Genomic DNA, 21,577 nt, shown 5'->3' on the forward strand with positions numbered 1-21,577 from the left:
AAACTTTTTACTCAATTGAATACCACTCAGCCATAAAAGAATTTGAAATTCTGCCATTTGCAGCAACGTGGATGGACTCAGAGGGTGTTACGCTAAAGTGAAGGAAATCAAACAAAGAAAGACAAATACTGTATGATGTCACTTGTATGTGGAATCTAAAAAGTATAACAAACTAGTGAATATGACAAAAAAAAAAAAGCAGCAGACTCACAGACACAGAGAATAAACCAGTGGTTACCAGTGGGGAGAGGGAAGGAGAGAGGAGTAATATAGGGGTAGAAGGTGGAGAGGTATAAACTATGACTGATGTATGAAATAAGCTATAAGGCTAAATTGTAGAATGTAGCCAATCTTTTATAATAACTATAAATGGACTGTATAACCTTTAAAAATTGTGAATCACTATGTTATACACCTGTAACTTACATAAAATTGTATATTGACTATACTTTGATAAATTTTTAAAACCAAATAATTTTAATATTAAAAAATTGTTTAAAATGTTTTACTCAACTGGTGAATTCATGTTGATCTTTAACACGCTTTAGCCTATTGCTCTTACAGAAGAGCAAGAACCTACCCTGTCAGTCTTCAAAAAGTCACGGCTGCCTCCCCACGCCACGTTCTATCCAGCAGATTCTCCAAGAGTCAGGAGACTCAAATTTCTCACCTGTCTGCAGGTGACCATGAATGACCATGAATGAGCACAAAAGTGCCAGAAGTACTGATTTGGGGGATACCAAGAAATTGTAGAGTAAGCAAATTTTCAAACAGAGAACTCGTGAATAATGAGCATCAACCATCTACTCCTGCATCCCAAGTTATACTGGGCAACAGCTTTTATTTCACTGTCTAGTCATTCTGTTGAATTTTTTGAGCTATCGTAAGTCACTAACCACCAAAGAAAGTTCTCCTTCACTCTCTAACCACTCATCCTCCATCCACCAGCCTTTTTTAGTTATCCTAGAAGAAGGCTACTGCTACCATCTCCCTTTAGTCTATACCCTCCATGAGGGCAAAAGCTTTGACTGGTTTTTTCACCACCAGGTTCCCGGGGATGGGCACCGTGCTTGGCAGCCTAACCAGTCATCAATAAACATTGAATTAACTAAAGAATATTAAAATCTTTAATTCTGGTTTGAAATATTTACAAATACTAAGATATTTGTTCTAAATCATTCCCAATTATATGCAAAAGTTAGCATATATGTGTGTGTGTTTGTAAATTGGTATATAAATAGTCGGCTCTCTGTATCCTCCGCTTCTGTATCCTCAGATTCAACCGAGGACTGAAAATACCTGGGGGGGGGGGGTAAAAACAACTCCAAACAATTGCAAAAAAAGCAAAACTTGAATTTGCCACATGCTGGCCACTACTTAGAAAGCATTTGCATTGTATTTGCAACTATTTACATAACATCTATACTGTATTAGGCATTATAACTGATCTAGAGATTACTTAAAGTACACAAGAGGGTGTGTGTAGATTATATGCAAATACCACACCACTTTACCTTAAGGACTGGACCATCTAAGGATTTTGGTACCCAGGAAAGCTCCTCTCAAAATTTAGTTTATTACCATATTGAAAAGAATCATTCTAGATATATTCAAATACGTACATATATTATCTTTTAATATATGACTCTAAAATTCCATTTACGTACCTTAAAGCGGCTTGTTTTTATAAAGGTTTCCTAGGCTTTGCAGGGGAATACTCATGCAACAAATATTTACTAAGCTTCTGCTACAAATAAAGCTCTAAAATATTTTGCAGAAATAGAAATGTGAGAAAACTTTCTGGCCACAAAGAGCATATAATTTGCTGGAGGAGAAGACTGAGTCGTCTGTGAAAAAGACAACTACTTTTTGTTTAGCAGAACAAATCAAAGAAGACACAAAAGGGGTTTCAGGGGAGTAACATATATTAATAAGTTAAAAGACAAATTTTTTTTCTTTGAGATGTGAGTTTTAACATGACAAGTTTCAGGGTTTTTTTTTAATTTCAGACTCTAGAAAACAATCTAAGCCTTTGAATTTTAAATTAAATCAAATACTGCTCTGCAAAGATAAAGTTGTTTGCAATATAAATCATATGGGGTTTTTTTTTTAGTAGTTTACCTTAAAAATGTGCATAAAATAAAGTTTATGTTGTAGTCACAAGAAAAAAAAATCAAGTAATGTTCTTTAAAATACAGAGCCAATATGATGAAAACATCTCTCTCAAACAGCATGTTTTTTTGAGAACTCCACCTGAAACGTGCAACTTTCCCAGCTGTTTCAATCCTTAATTGTGGGTGGTTTCTGTGTGGGTGCAAAAATAAGGGAGGTTAAAAAAAAATGGAAACAGTAATTCAATTGTCCAACTGAGAGCCATAAAAAGTCAAATATGCTTCCTCTACAGAGTTCAAAAGAAAATGTTATTTGTATAAACAATTTAGGCATTTGGAAATGTTCCACTTTAATAGAGGACTTCCTGATTTATATAACCACATGTAAGTGGATCGTAATGAGGGTTTGTAATAACTGATGGATTTCCTTTTGATTGAGCAAAAGAGAAGCTAATTTGTTTCCCAGAATTTAATAAAATCACAGGTCTTTTTTTGAAGAGTTAAGTTACGGTTGGTAATGGTATTATCTCTGGTTTACTAACTTTTTCTTAAGAAATGTCCAAGAGTTTCACAGCCTCACTCTACCTTATGCATTCCGGTATCATGAGATGAATGGTAGTCATGATCTGTACAGGTGAGTATCAGTAGCTCATAACTAAATTATGAAGAACATCTTTACAGAAGCATTTCAATTTAATAGAATAGCTGAATATTATTAGTTTAAGTTGAGGAAAGTGGTTGCTTTTTTTTTTTTTTAGCTAAAATCACGTATGATCCTTTTTTTTTTTTTTGGTTTGAAATATTCTTTATTTTGTAAACATCTGTGTTTAAAATAGATGAACCCTGCTTACAGTGCATGTACTGGACCCAACACACATACACAAGTTCACCCGTCACAGGGAGATGGTGGGGCTCAGGAGCACGTGCAGTGCCCGGGGCTGCGCTGAGTCTCAAGACAGCAGGTGCGGAGGTGGTGAGGAGTCAACAGGCAACAGTCCAGGCCTAAGGCCTGGTCCCAGGCCACCTCCTGGACTGGATAAGTTTAGGGGTGAGAGGCCAACTCTGGCACCTGGTGAGCATAGCTGCACCCCCAAATCCCAACCCCCCTCCTGCCCTCATGTGTCCCCAGCTGTGGCCCTTGTGGATGAGGCTTATCAGGCCATAGAATCCCAACCCCAGTTTTCCCTTCCAAAACCCTAAGGGTACAGTAAAAACATGGTCCCTCTTTCCTGAGGGGCCTAGGAGAGAAATGGTGCTCTGCCTGATCTTCAGGGAACGTGGCAGTACTGATCCACAGGTTGGAGCCAATGCCCAGCATAACCTCCCCTTCCTCAGGTCCCTGGGTGAGGGCTCACTGAGTGTGGGGACACTGAGTGTTGGCACTGCCAACCTCCCCACCCCAGTGTGATGCTGCATCCGTCTTGATACGAGAGGAGTCAGTCCTCAAAGCAGCATCCTCAGCTGGGTTGTGACTTCATACTTCAGAGTCAGTTTTCTAAATTTCTCATCAGCTGACTATTTATAACTATTCCTGCCTTCCTTTTCCTTCCACTATGCTAACCTATCCCCTGTTTCTCCGTCCTGAGTTACCCTCTCCTGCTCTCTTCTGATTTGGTAAGAGTCAGGAGGAAAAAGGTTTGGTGATTTCAACGCCCACCCGTTTTCAGGAGTAAAGACATGGGGCTCTGAATCCTTCACATGTGTGTGTCTGGATTTCGGTCCTCAGCTGGTGAATGTTCGATGCCCAACTCTTTGCTTTGCTCCAGCGCCAGCCGCGCGTCGCAGCTGAAGACTCATTCTGCTCCCTAGGCTTCTCCCGTCTTGGGAAGGTGAGGAGGAGCCCCACTAGGCTGGGACCTGATTGGTTCCTTCCTTCAAGCTACTCTTGGACCATCTGGGGTTAAAGAAACTTCTTCCTGAGCAAAAGCCCTGGAGGCGGGAGCCCGCTTCCCTCTGCCTGCAGCCACAGTACGGCTGGCAAACCCTCTGACCTCTGATTCAGAAGCTAAAGGGGCAAGATGAGCACTTGGCCTTGAAGCTGAAGGGACCAGCACCAGCATGCTTCTGCAGGGCTTGCTTGCTTTCTGCCCGTGAGCTCCCTGCCCTTCTTCCGAGAACTCTGGGTCTCGGGAAAACCTTGACAGTTGAAGGCTAGGCTTAGTGAAAGACCATGGTATACATGGCGCTGTCGCCTCACCTGCCAGCGTGGTGGGGAACGCCCTTCTTACACAAGAAGTGGAAGGTGGGGCCAGGAAGCCCCGCTGCCGCTGAATTCTCCCGTTTGCAAACTGCTATCCCAGCCTACTGTCCCTGGCTCTTAACCTGATACACAGGAGCCGGTCCTCCATCTCCAAACGCTCTCCCTTCTGGAGTACGTGGTCAGCCTCGGGGGTCTCCTTGCCCCTGTAGCGCCCTCGAGCCTTAGTCCACATCTTTAAATTCGGGAGCCAGGCGTGGGGGGTGGGGGGGTGAGAAATTGCGTACATGCTGCACAGCAGGCAGGTCTTGCCCACCCGGCGTCCCCGGTCGGCAGCAGCCGGAACAGCACATCGTGCTGCTCCGCCATGGCTGGTCCGGAGAGGGCCGGGGGCTGCGGGCCGCCGAGCGGTCGGGGTCGGGCGGCGGGATCAGCCCGGCTCGAGCGGGGCCGTCGCGGCGCGGGCGGCTGGGAGGCAGCGGGGCCGGCCCGCGGCTCGCCGGGCGCGGGCGCGGTGGGGGCTGCATGATCCTGTAAGTGCATTTATAAACATACCAGTTCTTTTTCACCTGGAATACAGGTTATCACCTCTCAAAGTGTTTCTATACGAGAAAGGAATTCCTTCAAAACACACCAAGCAAACTGTCTGCCACACTTCCCACCGTAGACTCTATTCTTTATCACTTGGAAAAAACTCGACCAAATTCCCTTTCCATTGGACCCAACAGATGCATCCTCAAAGTGTATGGATTTATCTGGGGAAAAATTTATGGATTTTTCCCCCCAGTAATTCCTCTAAGTAGGAAAATGGAAACAAATATTCAACTACTCCCTTGAAAAGCGTTGTCTACTTCACCCTCTCTGAGCAGGCATCAACGGTGTATGAGGGCGATTTCGGGCTCACGCTGAGCCACTTAACCAAGGCACCACACTGACGCACACCCAGCTTCAGAGAAGCAAGCTAACAACACATGGTTGCACCCGGGCAAAGCACCGCTTGCTCAGGAAGACACGATAAGTCCCCCTGACTTTTTAAAAATGCCACTATTTTAAATTCATCTCCTATAGTCTCAACTTTCAACATATTCTCCTAAAAAGAGAACAGGAAAAGAACCCAAAGCACTGGGCACACTCCAGCCAGTGCCGAATACAAAACTTGGATTGGGTTCAAGTTACCATTCATCAATCTGTATACATACAATTTGTACACAGATTTCCTTTATAATAGGTTTAAAAAAAAAAGATGTCAACATGCCCTTCATTCTAAGAACTAGTCAGCACTAACCATTGTTACTGCTACACCTGCTTACCTGCATTCAAAGCAGAGTAAATACCTGAACAGGAAACAGGAGCTATGTCAGAAACGCCTGGACGATTAGTGTGACATCTATTTTGATCTGAATTACCTACTTGGCGGCCTCATTTCTCCACTCAGAGTGGGAAGCCACAACCTCAGCTGACAAGGGGCTGGTTGTACACTGCCTGTCTCTACCACAGGAATTTTCTGTTTAGGTGTGTCTCATGGAATGAAGTCCCCACCTAAAATGTTTACTAGCAAACTGACTCTTCTTCCTGGTTTAATCTCTCGAGTGCAAAGTTCACGATGTCCAAGACCTGCCTGAGAGCTACAACAGGCCATCACGCAGCATCACCGGCCAAGCTGTTTATGAACGACCACATCTGGACTTCCCAATGGTTTCCAAGATTACACACAATGAACGAGCTTTGCCTCAGATTAATGACTAATATTTTTACTGGCACCAGTTCAGTGTGACTAACAATATCTGATTTTTTTTGAAATTTAGATTTCTTTTTAGACTTGGTTAAAAGTGATTTCAAATTACAGGCACTAAGTATATACAGGAACGAAACGCAGTAATGTGCAGACCCTGACCTTGGGATGGACGTAAATTCTGATAGACTGAGATTCACGGACTTTTATTATCTCATACTCTAACATGCTAAGCTTAACCTAGCAAAAGCCAGCTGCCTCCGACAGATTCAATATCTGACCTTCTACTTGTTTGAAATGAACCACTGTAAACAGTGTTTTCAAAAGAACAGTGTTTTGTTTCCTGTAGAGATAGTCTTTTAGTTCCTACAAGTCAGGTTTTAAGGCTGGGCACATGGCATTACCCATTGCCATGCACAAACATGTACCATGACTGATGTAGGAGGCACTGTATTTTGTGCAATTATGGTTAAACAAGGGTACATTTTGTATCCAGTTTCCCCAAATACACACATTATTTGAGAAGGACTGAATCCTTTTTTGTTTTTTGGGCTGTTAGATTTTTTTTCTTCTAATTGAATTCATAATGTATGTTGTGCTAACTTCTGGTGTACAGTATAGTGATTTAGTTACATATATGTATTCCTTTTCATATTCTTTTTCATGACAGGCTATTGCAATGTATTGAATACAGTTCTCTGTGCTATACAGTAGGACTTTATTGTTTATCTAATTTGTATATATATTTATATATTTTCTATATAGTAGTTTGTATCTGTAAATCCTAAACTCTCAATTTATCCTCCCCAACCCCTACACCCCCTTTCTCCCCAGTAATCATAAGTTTGTTTTCTATGTCTGTGAGTCTGTCTCTGTTTTGTAAATAAGTTTGTGTCCTTTTTTTAGATTCCACATACAAGTAATATCATATGATATTTTTCTTTCTCTTTCTGGCTTTCTTCATTTAGTATGACGATCTTCAGGTCCATCCATGTTGCTGCAAATGGCATTATCTTACTCTTTTTATGGCTGAGTAGTATTCCATTGTATAAATATACCACAACTTCTTTACCCAGTCATCTGTCAATGGACATTTAAGCTGCTTCCATGTCTTGACTATTGTATATAGTGCTGCTATGAACATTGGGGTGCATGTATCTTTTCAAATTAGGGTTCCATCTTGATATATGCCCAGGAGTGTGATTGCTGGATTGTATGGTAAGTCTATTTTTAGTTTTTTGAGGAATCTCCATATTGTTTTCCATTGTGGCTGCACCAACTCCATCCCCACCAGCAGTGTGGGAGGGTTCCCTTTTCTCCTCTCCCTCAGGGAGGACTGACTCCTGTACCAGTTTGTAATTGCTCCTCTCCCATCCATCACCAATTTCTAAGCCCCAAGGGTCCAGCTACTCAGTTCCTAACTTACTCCTAACTCAAAGTCTTTACTCAGTTCAAATAACCACAGCAGCACGAAAAGTGGGCAATCAGAACAGCTGTGGGAGGTTAAGTGGCTTGCACTCCCACTGGGCCAGCGCAGCAGCGCGCAGGTAAATGGAAGCCATCAAACGCTCACCTGCTGCTCACTCATCCCCAGAGAGGTGGGGGCAGGGGCCTCTTGCTGCTCTAGAATGGGAAGGAGGTGCTCAAAGGGGAGCACAAGACGCTGTCCTGCTTGGGACTTCAGTTCTGGGAACAGCTGACCTGCTGTCCGAGCCACAGGAATTCCCCACGGGGCCCCAGACAATGAATCCCATTCTGCCGCCTTCCCAGCCAGCAACGGCTCACCGGCACCAAAACACAAACACGCACACCGGCCAGCACAAGGCCCCAAGGGCAGGAGCTGACAGGGACAGCTGACCAGTGGGGCCGCCAGGTATGACAGACATGTGCCCATGCATCCTACAAACTCCCGGAACAGCTTCCACAAGTTAATTCTACGGATATAGGAGCAGCACCCTCTTTTCCTTCCTTGGCTCAAAAATCTGTTTCCCCCTATTCCACTATAAGGACACTGAAAGCAGACATCTGACTCTTCCCACCTGTCCCCACCACCACAGCTGACACACAGAAAGTCTGCAAATGTCTTGACTTTCCGAGTTATTTTGCACTGACATCACGCACTTATAAAGATGAGCTTTTCTCGTCAGCCATCATCCTCAGTGGTTATATCATGGGTAGGTCTCAAGACTGCCCTGGCGGAGAGTGGTGTGGCTATTACTCAGGGCTAAGAGTCACAGCTGTCCCCACTTCATTCCTGCTTTATTACATCAGAGGAGTAAGGAAGAAGCTGAAACTGAGGCTTCAACAGGCTATTTTAAAGACAGCTGAAACTTTGTATCCTCCCACATAGAACTGAAGCTGATGAAGGTAGGGGGGACTAGTTCCCGCACTCTATCCACACCAGACTTACTCATTCTCAGGGATACATTCCCAGACCACTGTCCTTGGTACATAGCTTGGGTTAGCCTAATCATTTCTCCATGTTTGGAATGCTTATTCAGTCTCATACATTTCTTTTTTTTTTTGAAATATAATAAAATTATTTTTGTTAATGATACAAAAATTATTAATAGCAGTGTTAGTATGAACAATGTAATTAAATATGTTTAAGTATTTTTCAGTTTCCTTAAACTTTTTGTGATATAAAAGTCTTGTCCTGAGTCCAGATTTTTTTGTTTTTTTGTTTTGTTTTGGGTAAACAAAGTTTATTCTAGGAAGAGCAACTCCTTGAGAGATAAAAGTTTTAAAATTTATATATATGTATTGTTCATTGTTTCTAAGAATAGTTTAGAGCTTTAGCTTTTTAAAACTTACATAGTTATCAAAGGAATAAAGTCAACCACAAAATAAGAATCAACACAATGCAGTAATCCAAAGATAAAGGACAGTCAAATGTGCTTACACATATTCAAGAAATCAATCATCTAAGTTATAAATACTTTGTGTCCTTTTTATTTTAAGATTCCACATACAAGCGATATATGGCATTTTTCTTTCTTTCTGGCTTACTTCATTTACAATGACAATCTTCAGGTCCATCCATGTTGCTGCAAATGGCATTATTTTATTCTTTTTTGTGGCTGAGTAGTATTCCATTGTGTATATATACCACATCTTCTTTATCCAGTTATCTGTTGATGGACATTTGGGTTGTTTCCATGTCTTGGCTACTGTATATAGTGCTGCTATGAACACTGGGGTGTGTGTGTCTTTTTGAATTATATTTTCAAAAAGAAAAGAGAACCTTCCTACACTGTTCCTGGGAATGTAAATTGGTGCAGCCACTATAGAGGACAGTATGGAGGTTCCTTAAAAAACTAAAAATAGACTTACCATATGATCCAGCAATCCTACTCCTGAGCATACACATAGAGGAAAAGAAAATACATTTCTTTATTATACATATAGTTCTTTTTAACTACTCACATTGCATTTGGGAGCTGAGTAAAAGGATAAAAAGTGTTGGATGGTGAGGATATGGAAATGTAACTGTATTTTTACTTAAGTTATTTCAGAAATGATTTTTGTTTATAAATCTCAGTGCTCTAGGTTAGGTTTTCCTAACAAAGCATTGGTGTTTAAATCAGATTCCCAATAAAAGAAGCTAAATAAGTCTCCTGATTTAAAAGAAGCAAGCAATGACATCTACCCTACACAGAATTCATCCTCCACTCCCCAACCTTTGATCTCACTCCTCAAAGCCCTGAGAGCATTACAGTTTAATAACCATTGCCTCTAATAAGCCTTCACATACTGATCAATTCACACCTTTCAAATCTAATCTGTAAGAGCCACAACAGGAACATCCATTCAGCTAAAGTGGGAAGAGACAGAGCAATGCTGAGATAGCTAAGTTCACCACAACCGGGGGAGACTGCCTACCGTCCACCTGCCTGCAAGGTCAAACAGCATGGTGATCAGACGCCCTCACCTCTGCACTTACTACATGTGGCCTCAAGAAGGTATTTTAAGTAAGAAGCTTAATGGAAATTAAGAAATATGCAGAAATATGTTTAGCATACTCTTAAAAAATACAAGGCCAAACTAGAAGCAACCCGAGTGTACTCCAAAAAAGATTATTTCATGAATTCATATATATGAACCTAATGGAATACTTTAAAGTCATAAAATCATTAAAAATTACAGTATCTATAAAAACTCAGAAGTATCTGCCATAATCCTTTTTATAAAGAAAAAATTACATAATTATGTATAATATACAATTATATTAAAAAGACATACACATAAGTGAAAAAAATTAAGCATATAAGGAAACTTACATCATTTATTTCAACAGTTTAACCGACAGTCAGATGCTGGGTCAGGTGCTAAAGCAAAATGATTTAGGAAAAAAAAGATCTGGCCTCTGCTTTCTTGGAATTTACAGTTTTGTCACTAAGTGAGAACAATTGCTGTTAAGTGAGTATGTGGTGGTCTTCTTTTTTTCTAAATAATAGTATGACTGTGTTCGCATTTTAGTAATATAATCTAGGCTTTTGCCTGGTGAGGTGTGTATTTCAAAGCCTGTGTTTGTGACTGGACATTTATGACACACAGGTGAAGAAGTGGCACAGAAAATGACAACTCCTGTTCCAACTGTCAGTGGCGGGTGATCACCGAGGCTGCCCTTTCCCATCCATCTGTAAAGAGGAAGAAATCTCGTAGCTTGAGGCCCGTGTGCCAGTCCCCTCCCTCCTTCTAGAGGCTCCCTGCCCACACCTAAACCAAGTGAGGCTCAGCCACCTTCCACCACAGACCTCAGGGCAGGCTGAGCCACCACATTCCCAAGACTGGCCACCTCCACTCCCCCTCAGAGCACCTAACACTCCAAGAGGAGCAGGTGAATCAGGCCGTCTACAGGCACAGCTCCTCCAAAAGGGGCCAGCCTGCCCGTGCGGTGTCTGCACAGTGTGAACCCTGCACGTGGAAACAGCTCGTCGAAGGACTGCACACGGGATTGCTCCAGAAGCAGCTTCCGTGAAGGTGACAAGCTAAAGCCCTACCATGAATCAGAAACCCATTCGGTTTTTCTCCCGAGAGCCCGAAATTCCTTTCACAGCTAGGTTTGAACTTGCTACTTAGGTTTCCAAAAGGTATACAAATATATTGTTCAGAAATACATATTCAACAGACAAAACCCAGAAGAAAAAGAAAAGGCAGAGGAAGGAGAGAAATGTGATTGTGGAGAAGCATGTCAGGGATTCCGAAGCCCTGCTACTCAAACAGTGGTCCATGGACCAGAGGCACCGACATCCCCTTCCAGTGGCTAGAAGTGCAGAATCACACACTCCACCAACACCTTCTGAATCAGAACCTGCATTTAATAAGATCTACAGGTGTATCATATTCACATTAAAGTCTGGAAGTCACTTTTATAAATACTTGCAATATTCTTTTTTTTTTTACCTAGGTGAGTACACTTAGCATTGTTCTCTAAAATATCACATACATTTTAAACAGTCTTCTGATTTTGTGACATGTCTTTAATCCAGCCTAAAAATGGACCCCATGTCTATAAGCTGGCAAGTGGAGATTGTAAAAAAAAATGTGCGGAAAAAAATGCTACATGAATCTGATCTCCAAACAGTAAAAACTCAGATACAGATAAAACTTCAGAGATCACATAACCTCAACCTCTCCACTTAGGGGAAATGAAACCATCCAATTCAGGAAGGGGCATGCCTCCCCCAGGGTCAGTTATTTTGCTAAATAACTGCAGCAAAATCAGGTCAGGGCTCGAGACTCCTGATCTCCAGTCATGTTCTGGTTTAACAGATCACAAGTGATTTTTTTTTCTTTATCAACAAAAACTCAAGTTAAAAGAGCAATCAGTATTAAGTTTTAAAAAAGTAAGCTAATTCTTAAACCAGTACCTTTTATATTTATATAATAGATGCCCAACATGTTTTTCTTTGAATGAATGATTCACTTTGAGGCAGAGAAAAACAGTGTTATCCACATCTTCTCAAAAGGCTGAGCTGGATTATAGAGTGATTAAGTAATTTCCTTATGGGAACAAACCACCGAGCTCAATTTTAAAACCATTTATAATACCCTCCTCCACAGCAACCAAAAACCGCCCTTATACTTTTATCAAAGTCAGAATGTTTTACACGTTTAGTATTTGGGTGTGTGAATCTGGTTGATTTCAATGAAGTCATTAACTCAAGTAAGACTTTTAAAAGTATTACTTAGAATACTGAAAAACAGCAGTACTCACCGATACTAATTTCATCATCTGTTTCAGCATCACCAATACATTCAAACTGGAAATCTTGCAGTGACTGGGAAAATTTCTGTACTGCCATAGACAGATCTGTAATTAAAAGTTTAAAAAAAAAATCATTAAGTTGAAGAATACTCAAGAGTTTCCATGGGTAATATGTAATGTTGACATTAATACTACATTAACCAGAACCCTTTTAAAATACCAGCCTGACAAATTTAGGCATAATTTAAAGAGATTACTAAAGAAATGTTTTAGGAATCAGGTATCCTCTGCTTGCAAAGGGAATTTACCCCTTTAAGAAAGTTTTGGTGCCAGCTGTGTATTATCTGGAAGCAAATTTCCCAAAGCCTTTATCAAAGAATTACGATTCACTCCCTATAAATGGAGCACTTATTTAAAAAAGAAAAAAAAAAAAGGAATGCTACTGAGGTTGTTGGGGGGGGGGGGGAGTGAACCTTTGATTAGAAAGGTCATCACTGTTAACCTACCCAGACTGTGGAGCAGATAGGAAATGTGTTTTTATCAATAAACACACTCTCCGTCCCAAGGTGAATGGCCACCTGAAAAGCTGTTACCAGTAACCTTGTGATTTCTGGGAGACTTTAAGCTAAACATGACTTCAGTCTGAACAAAGTCCAGAGTGTGACTAAATCCGGAAGAAGAATTCTTTATTTGTCGAGAGAATAAAGAAAAGCCCAGAATAATGAGAAGTGAATCCCTGGGAGGCAAAAGCCTAGGATGCAACCTAACAGTGATTAAGAACAAGGCAGCCCTGGAGCCAGGCGGCCTGCGTGGAAATCCAGGCCCTGCCAGTGACTCATTATGTGAGCATGGGCACAGGTTTTAACTCCTCTGGGCCTCTGTTTCCTCGTCTGCAAAGGCTGAGTAACAAGAGCGTAACCACCTTGCAGAGTTGTCTTGAAGATTAACTAAATTAACGTTTGCAAAGCGTGTAGATCAGAGCCTGGCACTTAAGCATTATTTAGGTTTGTTAAAGAAAATTAAAAATAAATCAAGCTGACAGTGCCACACTTGAAGCTTCAAAAGGCCCCACCTCTCGGGGCTACCGTGATCGTCCAAGCCAACCCTTCGTGGAAGTCTGCGCCAGGAGGAAAACGTATTTTCCTGGCAGTCACGTTACACTTCATTTAGTATTATCTCCCATGGGTTCAAGTCTGATAACTTGAATGCTTAACTTTTTTTTTTAATTGAAATCTAGTCAGTTTACAAAGTTGTGTCAACTTCTGGCGTACAGCATGTTTCAGTCATACATGAATATACATACATTTCTTTTCATATTCTGTTTCATTATAGGTCACTACAAGATACTGAGTCTAGTTCCCTGTGCTCTGCAGTAGGGCCTTGTTGTTAATCTATTTTATACATAGTAATTAGTATGCAAATCTCAAACTCCCCATTTATCCCTTACCATCCCCTTTCCCCCTGGTAACCATAAGTTTGTTCTCTATGTCTATGAGTCTGTTTCTCTTTTATAAATAAGTTCATTTATGTTCTTTTTTTTTAAGATTCCACATATAAGTGATATCATATGGTATTTTTCTTTCTCTTTCTGGCTTACTTCACTTGGAATGAATCTTTAGGTCCGTCCATGTTGCTGCAAATGGCATTATTTTATTCTATTTTATGGCTGAGTAATAATTCCATTGTATAAATATACCACAACTTCTTTATCCAGTCATCTGTCGTTGAATGCTTAACATTTAATTCAGGCCATAAGATCTGACAAGGACTCTCCTGGACCAATCCTTAGTCAGGTTCTCTGAGCCCTCTTCTTGACTAGGCCTCTACCGTGACCCCCTGCCCTCAGTAGGCTTACAGAGCTCAGTGTTAGCAAAAATTCTGCCACGTTAGCTTGCAGAGAATCCCCTACCCTGAATATCTGATAGAATTCCTCACCCTCCACCTTTGATGCTTAAGTCCTTGGCCTACCTTCACCAAGATTCCTCCTACCTTGGGGTCTCCTCTTAGTAATTTTTCATCCACTGAGGGCAAGTTCCCCCCAAGCCCACCACCGCCCATCATTCTCCTTGGCTGCAGAGTGGAGTCTGGACTCTCTCCCCTATTGTGAGGCTCTTGACATCTACAGCAACAGCCTTGAATAAAGTCCTCCTTAACATTTCAACCAGCATCAGAAGCATTTTTTCCTTTGAGAGAACAAACGGGGCCCGATGCCTAGACGTGACACCAGGACTTCCTGTGGTAACCCAGCACACATGACACCCCACGCCCACGTACCAATCACAGCAAGCACCCACGAGTGAACAGGCCTCCGAACACGTGGCACCACTGGGAACCAAGAACTCACCCATGGCAGTTCTGAAGACCACAGGCCTCGGGCCTCAGAGAGACTTTTAAAACTCACACACATACACACACACAACAGAGAAACTGATTTTTTAAAAATATTGTTTGAGAAACTAAATCACGCACTAGAAAGAGGATGTTAGTTAGCACTCACAGACTAACCTCTTCCTACAAGAGGGTGAAAACTTGGGGCCAGCTGCACGTGCTACTTAAGAGGCACTGTCACTTTAAGAGGGGAAAGGTCTATGAGCTTATTAGTAAGAATAGCGGTGCTTGGGTTCTCAGGAAGAAAGCTGAAAAGAGTCCCTGAGTGGATTATTCGTCAACGTGGAGAAACGAAGTCTTCATCAGAACCAGACACCACCAGCTGGCTGTGAGGCCCTGGACAATCACTCACCTTCGCCAGACTCCTTTTTCTTACCTGCGCACCAGAGAGTGACTCCTTAGCCCACAGGGTTGCTATAAAGACTGAGTGAGGGCTGCGCCTGGGACCTTCGGCAGCTCAGGACATGGCATCGGTTATTACTGTTCAAGCCCACCTCAAAAGGCGGGGAGCTGGCTGGCCTTCCAGGCAGAAGGGCCCCGTGCATGCAAAAGCAGGCGCGTATCCAACAGCACAGAGCTCTGGCTAAGGGGAAAGCAACCGTAACGCCATAGCAGAGTTATGAGAAGACAAAAAAGAAAAAGCAGGCGCCTAGGGTAATTTTAAGCCAAGCTGTGTGCGGGCACTCTCCCTGAGAGTCAGGGAAAGCATTCCATTTAAAGTCCCTTTATTTTCCTATGTACACTATAAAGGCCACATGCTACACTGGATCTGAAGTCAGTTCCTACAGCAGAGCTGGGGTGGCAGGTGATATGGTGCGTCAGGATGCTTAGGAACCTTGTTCCTTCTCTCCCTCATCACCACGAGTCCCTCTGAGTCTCCCCTCAGCCTCGGGGGGCCATCTGGAAGCTCCGTCCTAGGGAACTCCTGACACAAAGCCCCACATTTCTTCTAGACCATTCTTTGCTTCCCAAGGCCTTGCTCCCTACCAAGAAAGGTAAGCCCTTTGTCCTTTCACTGAGATCACAGTGACAATTCAATAAAAATTCCTGTCCCCAAACAAAAACACAGTAGTCCAACTGTCAATACAGCCAAGTGACTGAGAGCAGGGGCTCTCGTGGGAGAGCACATCTTAGCTTCCAGCTTCTACATATCAGTGTCACGACTGGGCACAGCTTTCCTAACCTCTCTGTACCTCATCTGTTAAGTGGAACAGAACCCATCCTCAGGGTTATTATGAGGAATAAATATAGGAATTAACACAGATGAAGCACTCAGAACAGCGTCTGACACACGGCTAAGCACATCAAGTGAGTTGGCTCTCTTCAGGTGGAACATCTCAGAAAAGAAAGCAAAAGGTAAAATTTCAGGAATGAAGGTGGCAGCTGTTAGAACTTAGATAACCCTGGACGCCGCTCAATAAGACAGGCTATCGACTGCAGTTTCAAACTCTCTCTTGGTGCGCTGCAATCACGCCGTGACACAGACAACCTGATTATTCACCACTTCCGTGCAAGCGATGGGTGTCGACTTCAACGCTGGATGGAATCAACAATGCGTGAATGATTCCTTCATAATTTTTTTTTAAGCAAAATGAGACAGGACTCTCCGAGCAAATACGGTTCTCAACTAGTTCAGATAATTCCAAAAACAGAGGGGAAGTTCAAAAAGCATTTTCAACTTTCGAGGGTCCGGGTTCCTGATATTCCTTCTATTTGTTCTCATTTTCCAAAAACCAAAGCAATGATAAGGTCAGAAACGTTACCAACGTAAAGAATTTCCGATACTTTCTGGCAGTAACACTGCTCAGCCTGAAAAATGAGGCAGCCAGCTCTCACTTTTAATCTTGGCTCCATCTCCTACTGAGTGCAATTCTGATCGAGAAGGTACAGCACCTTCCACTGACCTATAATTCCATGAAATGCACGATTCCCGAACCACTTAAAGTTTCTAAGCGATGGCCAGATGCAAAAACAGAAATACTCGTTCTAAACCCTTTTTAATTGACTCACATCAGATTATACAGACCCTGAAGTTAAAACCTAATTAAGTTCTTAAACTATATTATTGAATTTTAAAGCATCTAATTGTGTATTTCTACCCAACTATCATAACTTGAAGACAAGTAAGATAAAGATCCCAGTCGGAGCCACCCTGGCTACATTCTAAGGTGAGGCATAGACGCATAACATTTACTAGCGAGTCAAGTCGTACATAGTAAAGATGCTACAGGTGTCACTCATACCACATCCTTCCTATTTACCTAAGAATTTACTGCAAGAAGTTAAGCATAGGGTGTCTTCACCTGTACTCACATTATAACTTGGAAGAAATTACAGTAGGCTTTCATTAGTCAGCAATGTTTTTATTTCAAAGAGTTAACCCGTAGTAGGCCCCATGATGAGATGATGCTAATGAAACACTAAAACTTCATTTCATTAGAAACATTTCAAGCTCATTAGAGAAATACAAAACACTTAGTAAATATTTAATCACAGCTCTTCTTACCCGTAGACCTAAGAGCTGGAGTTCCCTGCCACTTTAGAAGTGTCAGTGGAATTACTTTCCCAATGCCAGCTGTGGAGGTGAGCTGTGTTTATGTCAGAACGAGTACAGCCAGCCAGTCCACTGATAAAAGGCAGTCCTTGGTGAGCTCCAGTCGCTCTGAGGTTAGATTTAAGCAAGTCTCACAGGAGCAGTATATCCAGACATTTTGTCTTCACCCCACCATGCAGAAGGCAGACTGTATGAAGCAATGGGAATACAAAGGTAAAAAAAGGATACATCCTTCCATCCAAAAAGGCACAGTCCAGTAGGAATGGGAGTCATATCAATCAACGTAAATCATATCAACGTAAATGTCATAAATGAGTCATATCAAGAGGACAAGGGACAAAGTCTCCGACAGAGGCAGTAACTACATCATCACCACGGAGAGCACTCTGTGTGTGATACTTTTCCAAGGACTTAATGTCAATTACACCGTCAATCCTCACAGCAACCACGGAAAGTAGGTATCATCACTCCCATTTTACAGATGAAGAAACTGAGGCACAGAGAGGTTAAGTGACTTCCCTGCGGTCGTTCAAGCTAGTAAATAACTGAGCAAGAATTTCAACGCAGGGAGCCTGGTCCCAGAGTCCCCACTCATCCACAGCCCCACACTGCTGCTCCGCATACAGGGGCAGCAGGTAAGAAGGCACTATCAGTTCGGCTGGAGCGCATGGGGGAAGGCTTCTCAGAGGAATCAATGAAACAGGGACTTGAAAGACATGACGATACACAGGGCAAGGCCAACTTAACGAGATGCTTAGAGCCTTTCAACAGGCAGCTTCTACCTACATATCCAACCACCTCAGCAAGCTGAGGCACTGGTTACCACCAGGAACAAACCGCCAGTCCCTTGTACCTATTTTTATATCGTGACTCCACCTTCTTGGGATATACACTTCTCCCAAGTTCTCTTTCAGGATCTCTCTTCCAAGTCCCCATTTCCTCCAAAAAGCTCTTCCTGACCCTTTCCAACTTGGCATTGTCCTCTCCTTCGCAGCTCCCACTACATGTTGTGACTTTCCTGCTGTGCTTTCTCTATTTTACCTTCTATCCAGTTATCCATAAACCTAGGTTATCCGTCTTATTTTAAATAGCATTTTAAAGGTAGAAAACTTTACCACCTATGAACACGACTCAAGTATCCACCGCCACATCTTGTATACAACAGGAGCTCAACTGTTGAGACCAGTAATTTCTGCGAGGTGGGTAAATCCTCCGAACTTCCGGATGCCTTTCTCCCCCCCCTTCTTCCTGCTCACGCTCTTATAAGCCCCTAATATGGCTTTTTCATCCACTTGTAAAACACGAGTTATCCACTTCCCAAAATAATAAGATGTTTTACCATTTACGAGAGGCTCTCATATACATTTACAATAATGACAGCAATAATGTTGGTTAAGATGTTCTCACCCTTTCAAAGTTCCTACATTATTCTTAATTCTCACACAGCGATGAGGGCTGAAGCTCTGAAAAGTTAAGGAATAACTTAATTTGCCCAGAGTCTCAGAACCAACCTGTTCAGGTCCTCTGCTTCCCAAACTGGATGCTCTTCCCACTACATACCATAGCCAATTCCCAAAAAGTAACAAGCATTAAAAACCAGAGGAGGTGTGGCTTTTAGGCATCGACTTATCTGCTGTTAATGTTCTAAGATAGTAAGACTCACTGCATTGGACCACGTGACAGTGACCGAGGGGTGTTTATTAGCATGGAATAAGCTTGCAACAAACACACATTAGATGGTCTCAAAGTCAAAGGAAATGCACATTCATTCTTGCCCTTTCTGATGCCACACGGTAACTGAATGAGGTTCTAGGTATTAAGCTCCTTAAAGGTGGGTATATGCACTCTTCACCTCTCTTTGCCCTTAGTGCCCAAAAGAAAACAGACACCAAGGAGACCAGAGGGACCAGGAAGAGAAGAGTGTATGCCAACTACTGACACAGTCATGCTGCAAGAACCCACTGGAGATAAATTACTGAAAAGCTTACGGTCCTGGGAACATGCCTGGGTTAACTGCAAGCCTTCACGTAATAAAAAACATGCCACACATTACACAGGAGAATATGTCAAGGAATTACCAAGTAAGCCTTGGTTTTTAATACCTGCAGCTATGTTGTGAATGTTCTGTCAGAGAACTGCAAGTGTCAGGTTGTTAGACGGAGAAAAGTCAGCGGTAAAGGACACTGGGCAAGTGGCAAAGTTTTGGGGAAAAAAAAATACACACGAACGATGAGAACTTCTTGCCAATAAAAATCATCCCTATGGCTCTTATTTGAACAAAATTTGAAAATGCCCACTTTGCTCTTTTCTAGTTTACATAAATGGCTAGAAAATCATGTTATCCGATATTATCAGTGAAAGACAAGTCTTCCCAAACAAAGAAGGCTCAGGATGAAGCATGGTACAGTAATCACTCAATAAATAGACAGTGAGCTGAAGTGAAGTGAACTGAGTGACTTAACAATAATGGGATCAAGGAATCCTCCTTCCCTGAAGGCCTAGAGAAACACTGCCACGTCCCCGGGAGGTGACTGGAGACAATCACCAGAGGACAATGGGGCACTGACACCATTCTTCATCCCCCTGGAAATGCAAAAATTCAGACTTCTCCAGGCCGCTGAACTACCCTGCTGTAGTCTAGGACGGAACAATGTGGCTCCCCGGCTTCAGCTGGCCTCAATCATTTCGACCTCAGCTGTGTACTCGGGGTCTCATTCCTGCATCCTGTTTTGCAGTGGATCCGTCCACCCTTCTGGCAGGCAATATAAGTCAGAGCATCTGTTTTCGGTGATGAACTATCGTCTTATGCGAGGAACGTGCTCAGATACGAGAAGAAATCCTTCCTTAGAATCAATCATTCTTTGATGTCATGGACCAAGCATGCACAAGACTCGGACAGACACGGACGCCAATCCAGGGGCCATCACTTCCCGCAACATGTCTCAGCAAGCACTTAGCCTCTCTGAATCTCAGGCCCATCATGCACAAAAGGAAGATACTAATCTCTTATAAGACCATCATGCATGTTACATGAAATGGACTTAGCACAGTGTCAGGTATAGAACAGAAACTTCAAATTCTGGTCCTCCACAAATGTCAACTATTAAACCACTATTTATCATGATGGAAAGTGCAGAAAATGAAATGTTTTCACTGTAAGCATAACATATTTAATCTGTGTATTAAATTACTATCTTCAGGAGAGCTTCAGTGAAAATAAACAGCGGTGCTGGCCTCTAATGAAGACCAAACAGTTTGTAATCCCATAAATGATATGCGTCTGGCAAGCAGTTCCAGAAGATTCCAGCCTAAAAACAACAAACAGGAACTAACACTTGGCCAGATTTTATCCACAGTTTCTGTAAAGCTACAAATTCCATAAAAATTAAAAACGAAAAACCACAAAGACGTCACTGTTGCTACAACCCAACTTTAAAAATAGAAAGCTCAAAGGATGAAGTAAACCAGCCATCTTCCCACTCCGGGGGGGAAACACTTGGGGGGTGGGGGGCTAAGGAAATAATAACGGCACATGCAGTTTCTCCAAAGTTCCTTCCCGCCGCAATCAGCATTCCTTCGCCACCTCCTTTGAGATTTCCCTTCCTCACACTCTTTCCTTCCAGGGTTTATCTTTAGCCACCTTGTTTTATCTCAATACATGTTTTCTCATAAAAAGTCCTATCTATCTATCGGTATGCAGGCAACTCGAAAGTGGTAATTTAGGTCTGGATGCTGGAATTCCAAGTAAAATATTATGAAGTATCTCCCTTGCCTTTGCTTGATTTAACTAAACAACAGTGAGTTATCCAACATGGAGAACCCTGGAGTTTTCCTCATCTTCCCAGCCACACAGGCATGGCCTGGCACGTTGTCCTGGGACTTGCTGGTCGACCTTCCCACTCATCACCTCTTCCTTGGTCCAATCATTGTTTGCTGGGCATCTACAACTTAACACTCTTATCAACAGCTCTGATAATGCAAAGTGTTCAGTGTTCTAGCTTCACTCCCAGCCCTCCCTCTTTTCTCCGGGTCACCTGAAGCATCTATCTACTCAGGAAAATGACTCTGGAAGAGCACTGGGTGTTTCCTTATCCTTCATGTCACATATCAGCCTACTTCCAACTCTTAAAACTTACTTCCTTTTTCCATCAGCTCCTTCGTGGCATCACATGCCAAAATAAAATCAAGATTTGGCTCGTTTAATTTCCTTTTAAAAGCATCACACTAAATTGTTACCTCCTAGGCAATTCCAGCATAGCATCTTTCCTCTGTGTCTTTCAGGCCATCTTTTTTCTTTGCACCTTCAATCTAAACAGTCGGTCTAAATTTCAATCTATATTTCAAACAGACTAATCTAAATTTCAACTCCCTCTACATACACAAA

At 42.3% G+C, this 21,577-nt stretch overlaps 1 protein-coding gene across 4 annotated transcripts in view; it reads right to left on the minus strand.

The window, feature by feature from the left end:
• The window catches only part of ARHGAP42 (Rho GTPase activating protein 42), a 244,582-nt gene that overhangs the window by 166,817 nt on the left and 56,188 nt on the right, over window positions 1–21,577 (minus strand). For 2 of the 4 annotated variants that reach the window (XM_072968920.1, XM_072968922.1), the window contains exon 2: window positions 12,261–12,356. In XM_072968920.1, the coding sequence (XP_072825021.1) occupies window positions 12,261–12,356 (96 nt within the window). Of the gene's footprint in view, window positions 1–12,260; window positions 12,357–12,757; window positions 12,777–16,140; window positions 16,255–21,577 lie in introns of those variants that run through there. The other 2 variants (XM_072968924.1, XM_072968923.1) reach the window with 2 other exon arrangements.

Source organism: Vicugna pacos, chromosome 10 (genome assembly GCF_048564905.1).
Source record: "Vicugna pacos chromosome 10, VicPac4, whole genome shotgun sequence".
Taxonomy (NCBI): Eukaryota; Metazoa; Chordata; class Mammalia; order Artiodactyla; family Camelidae; genus Vicugna; species Vicugna pacos.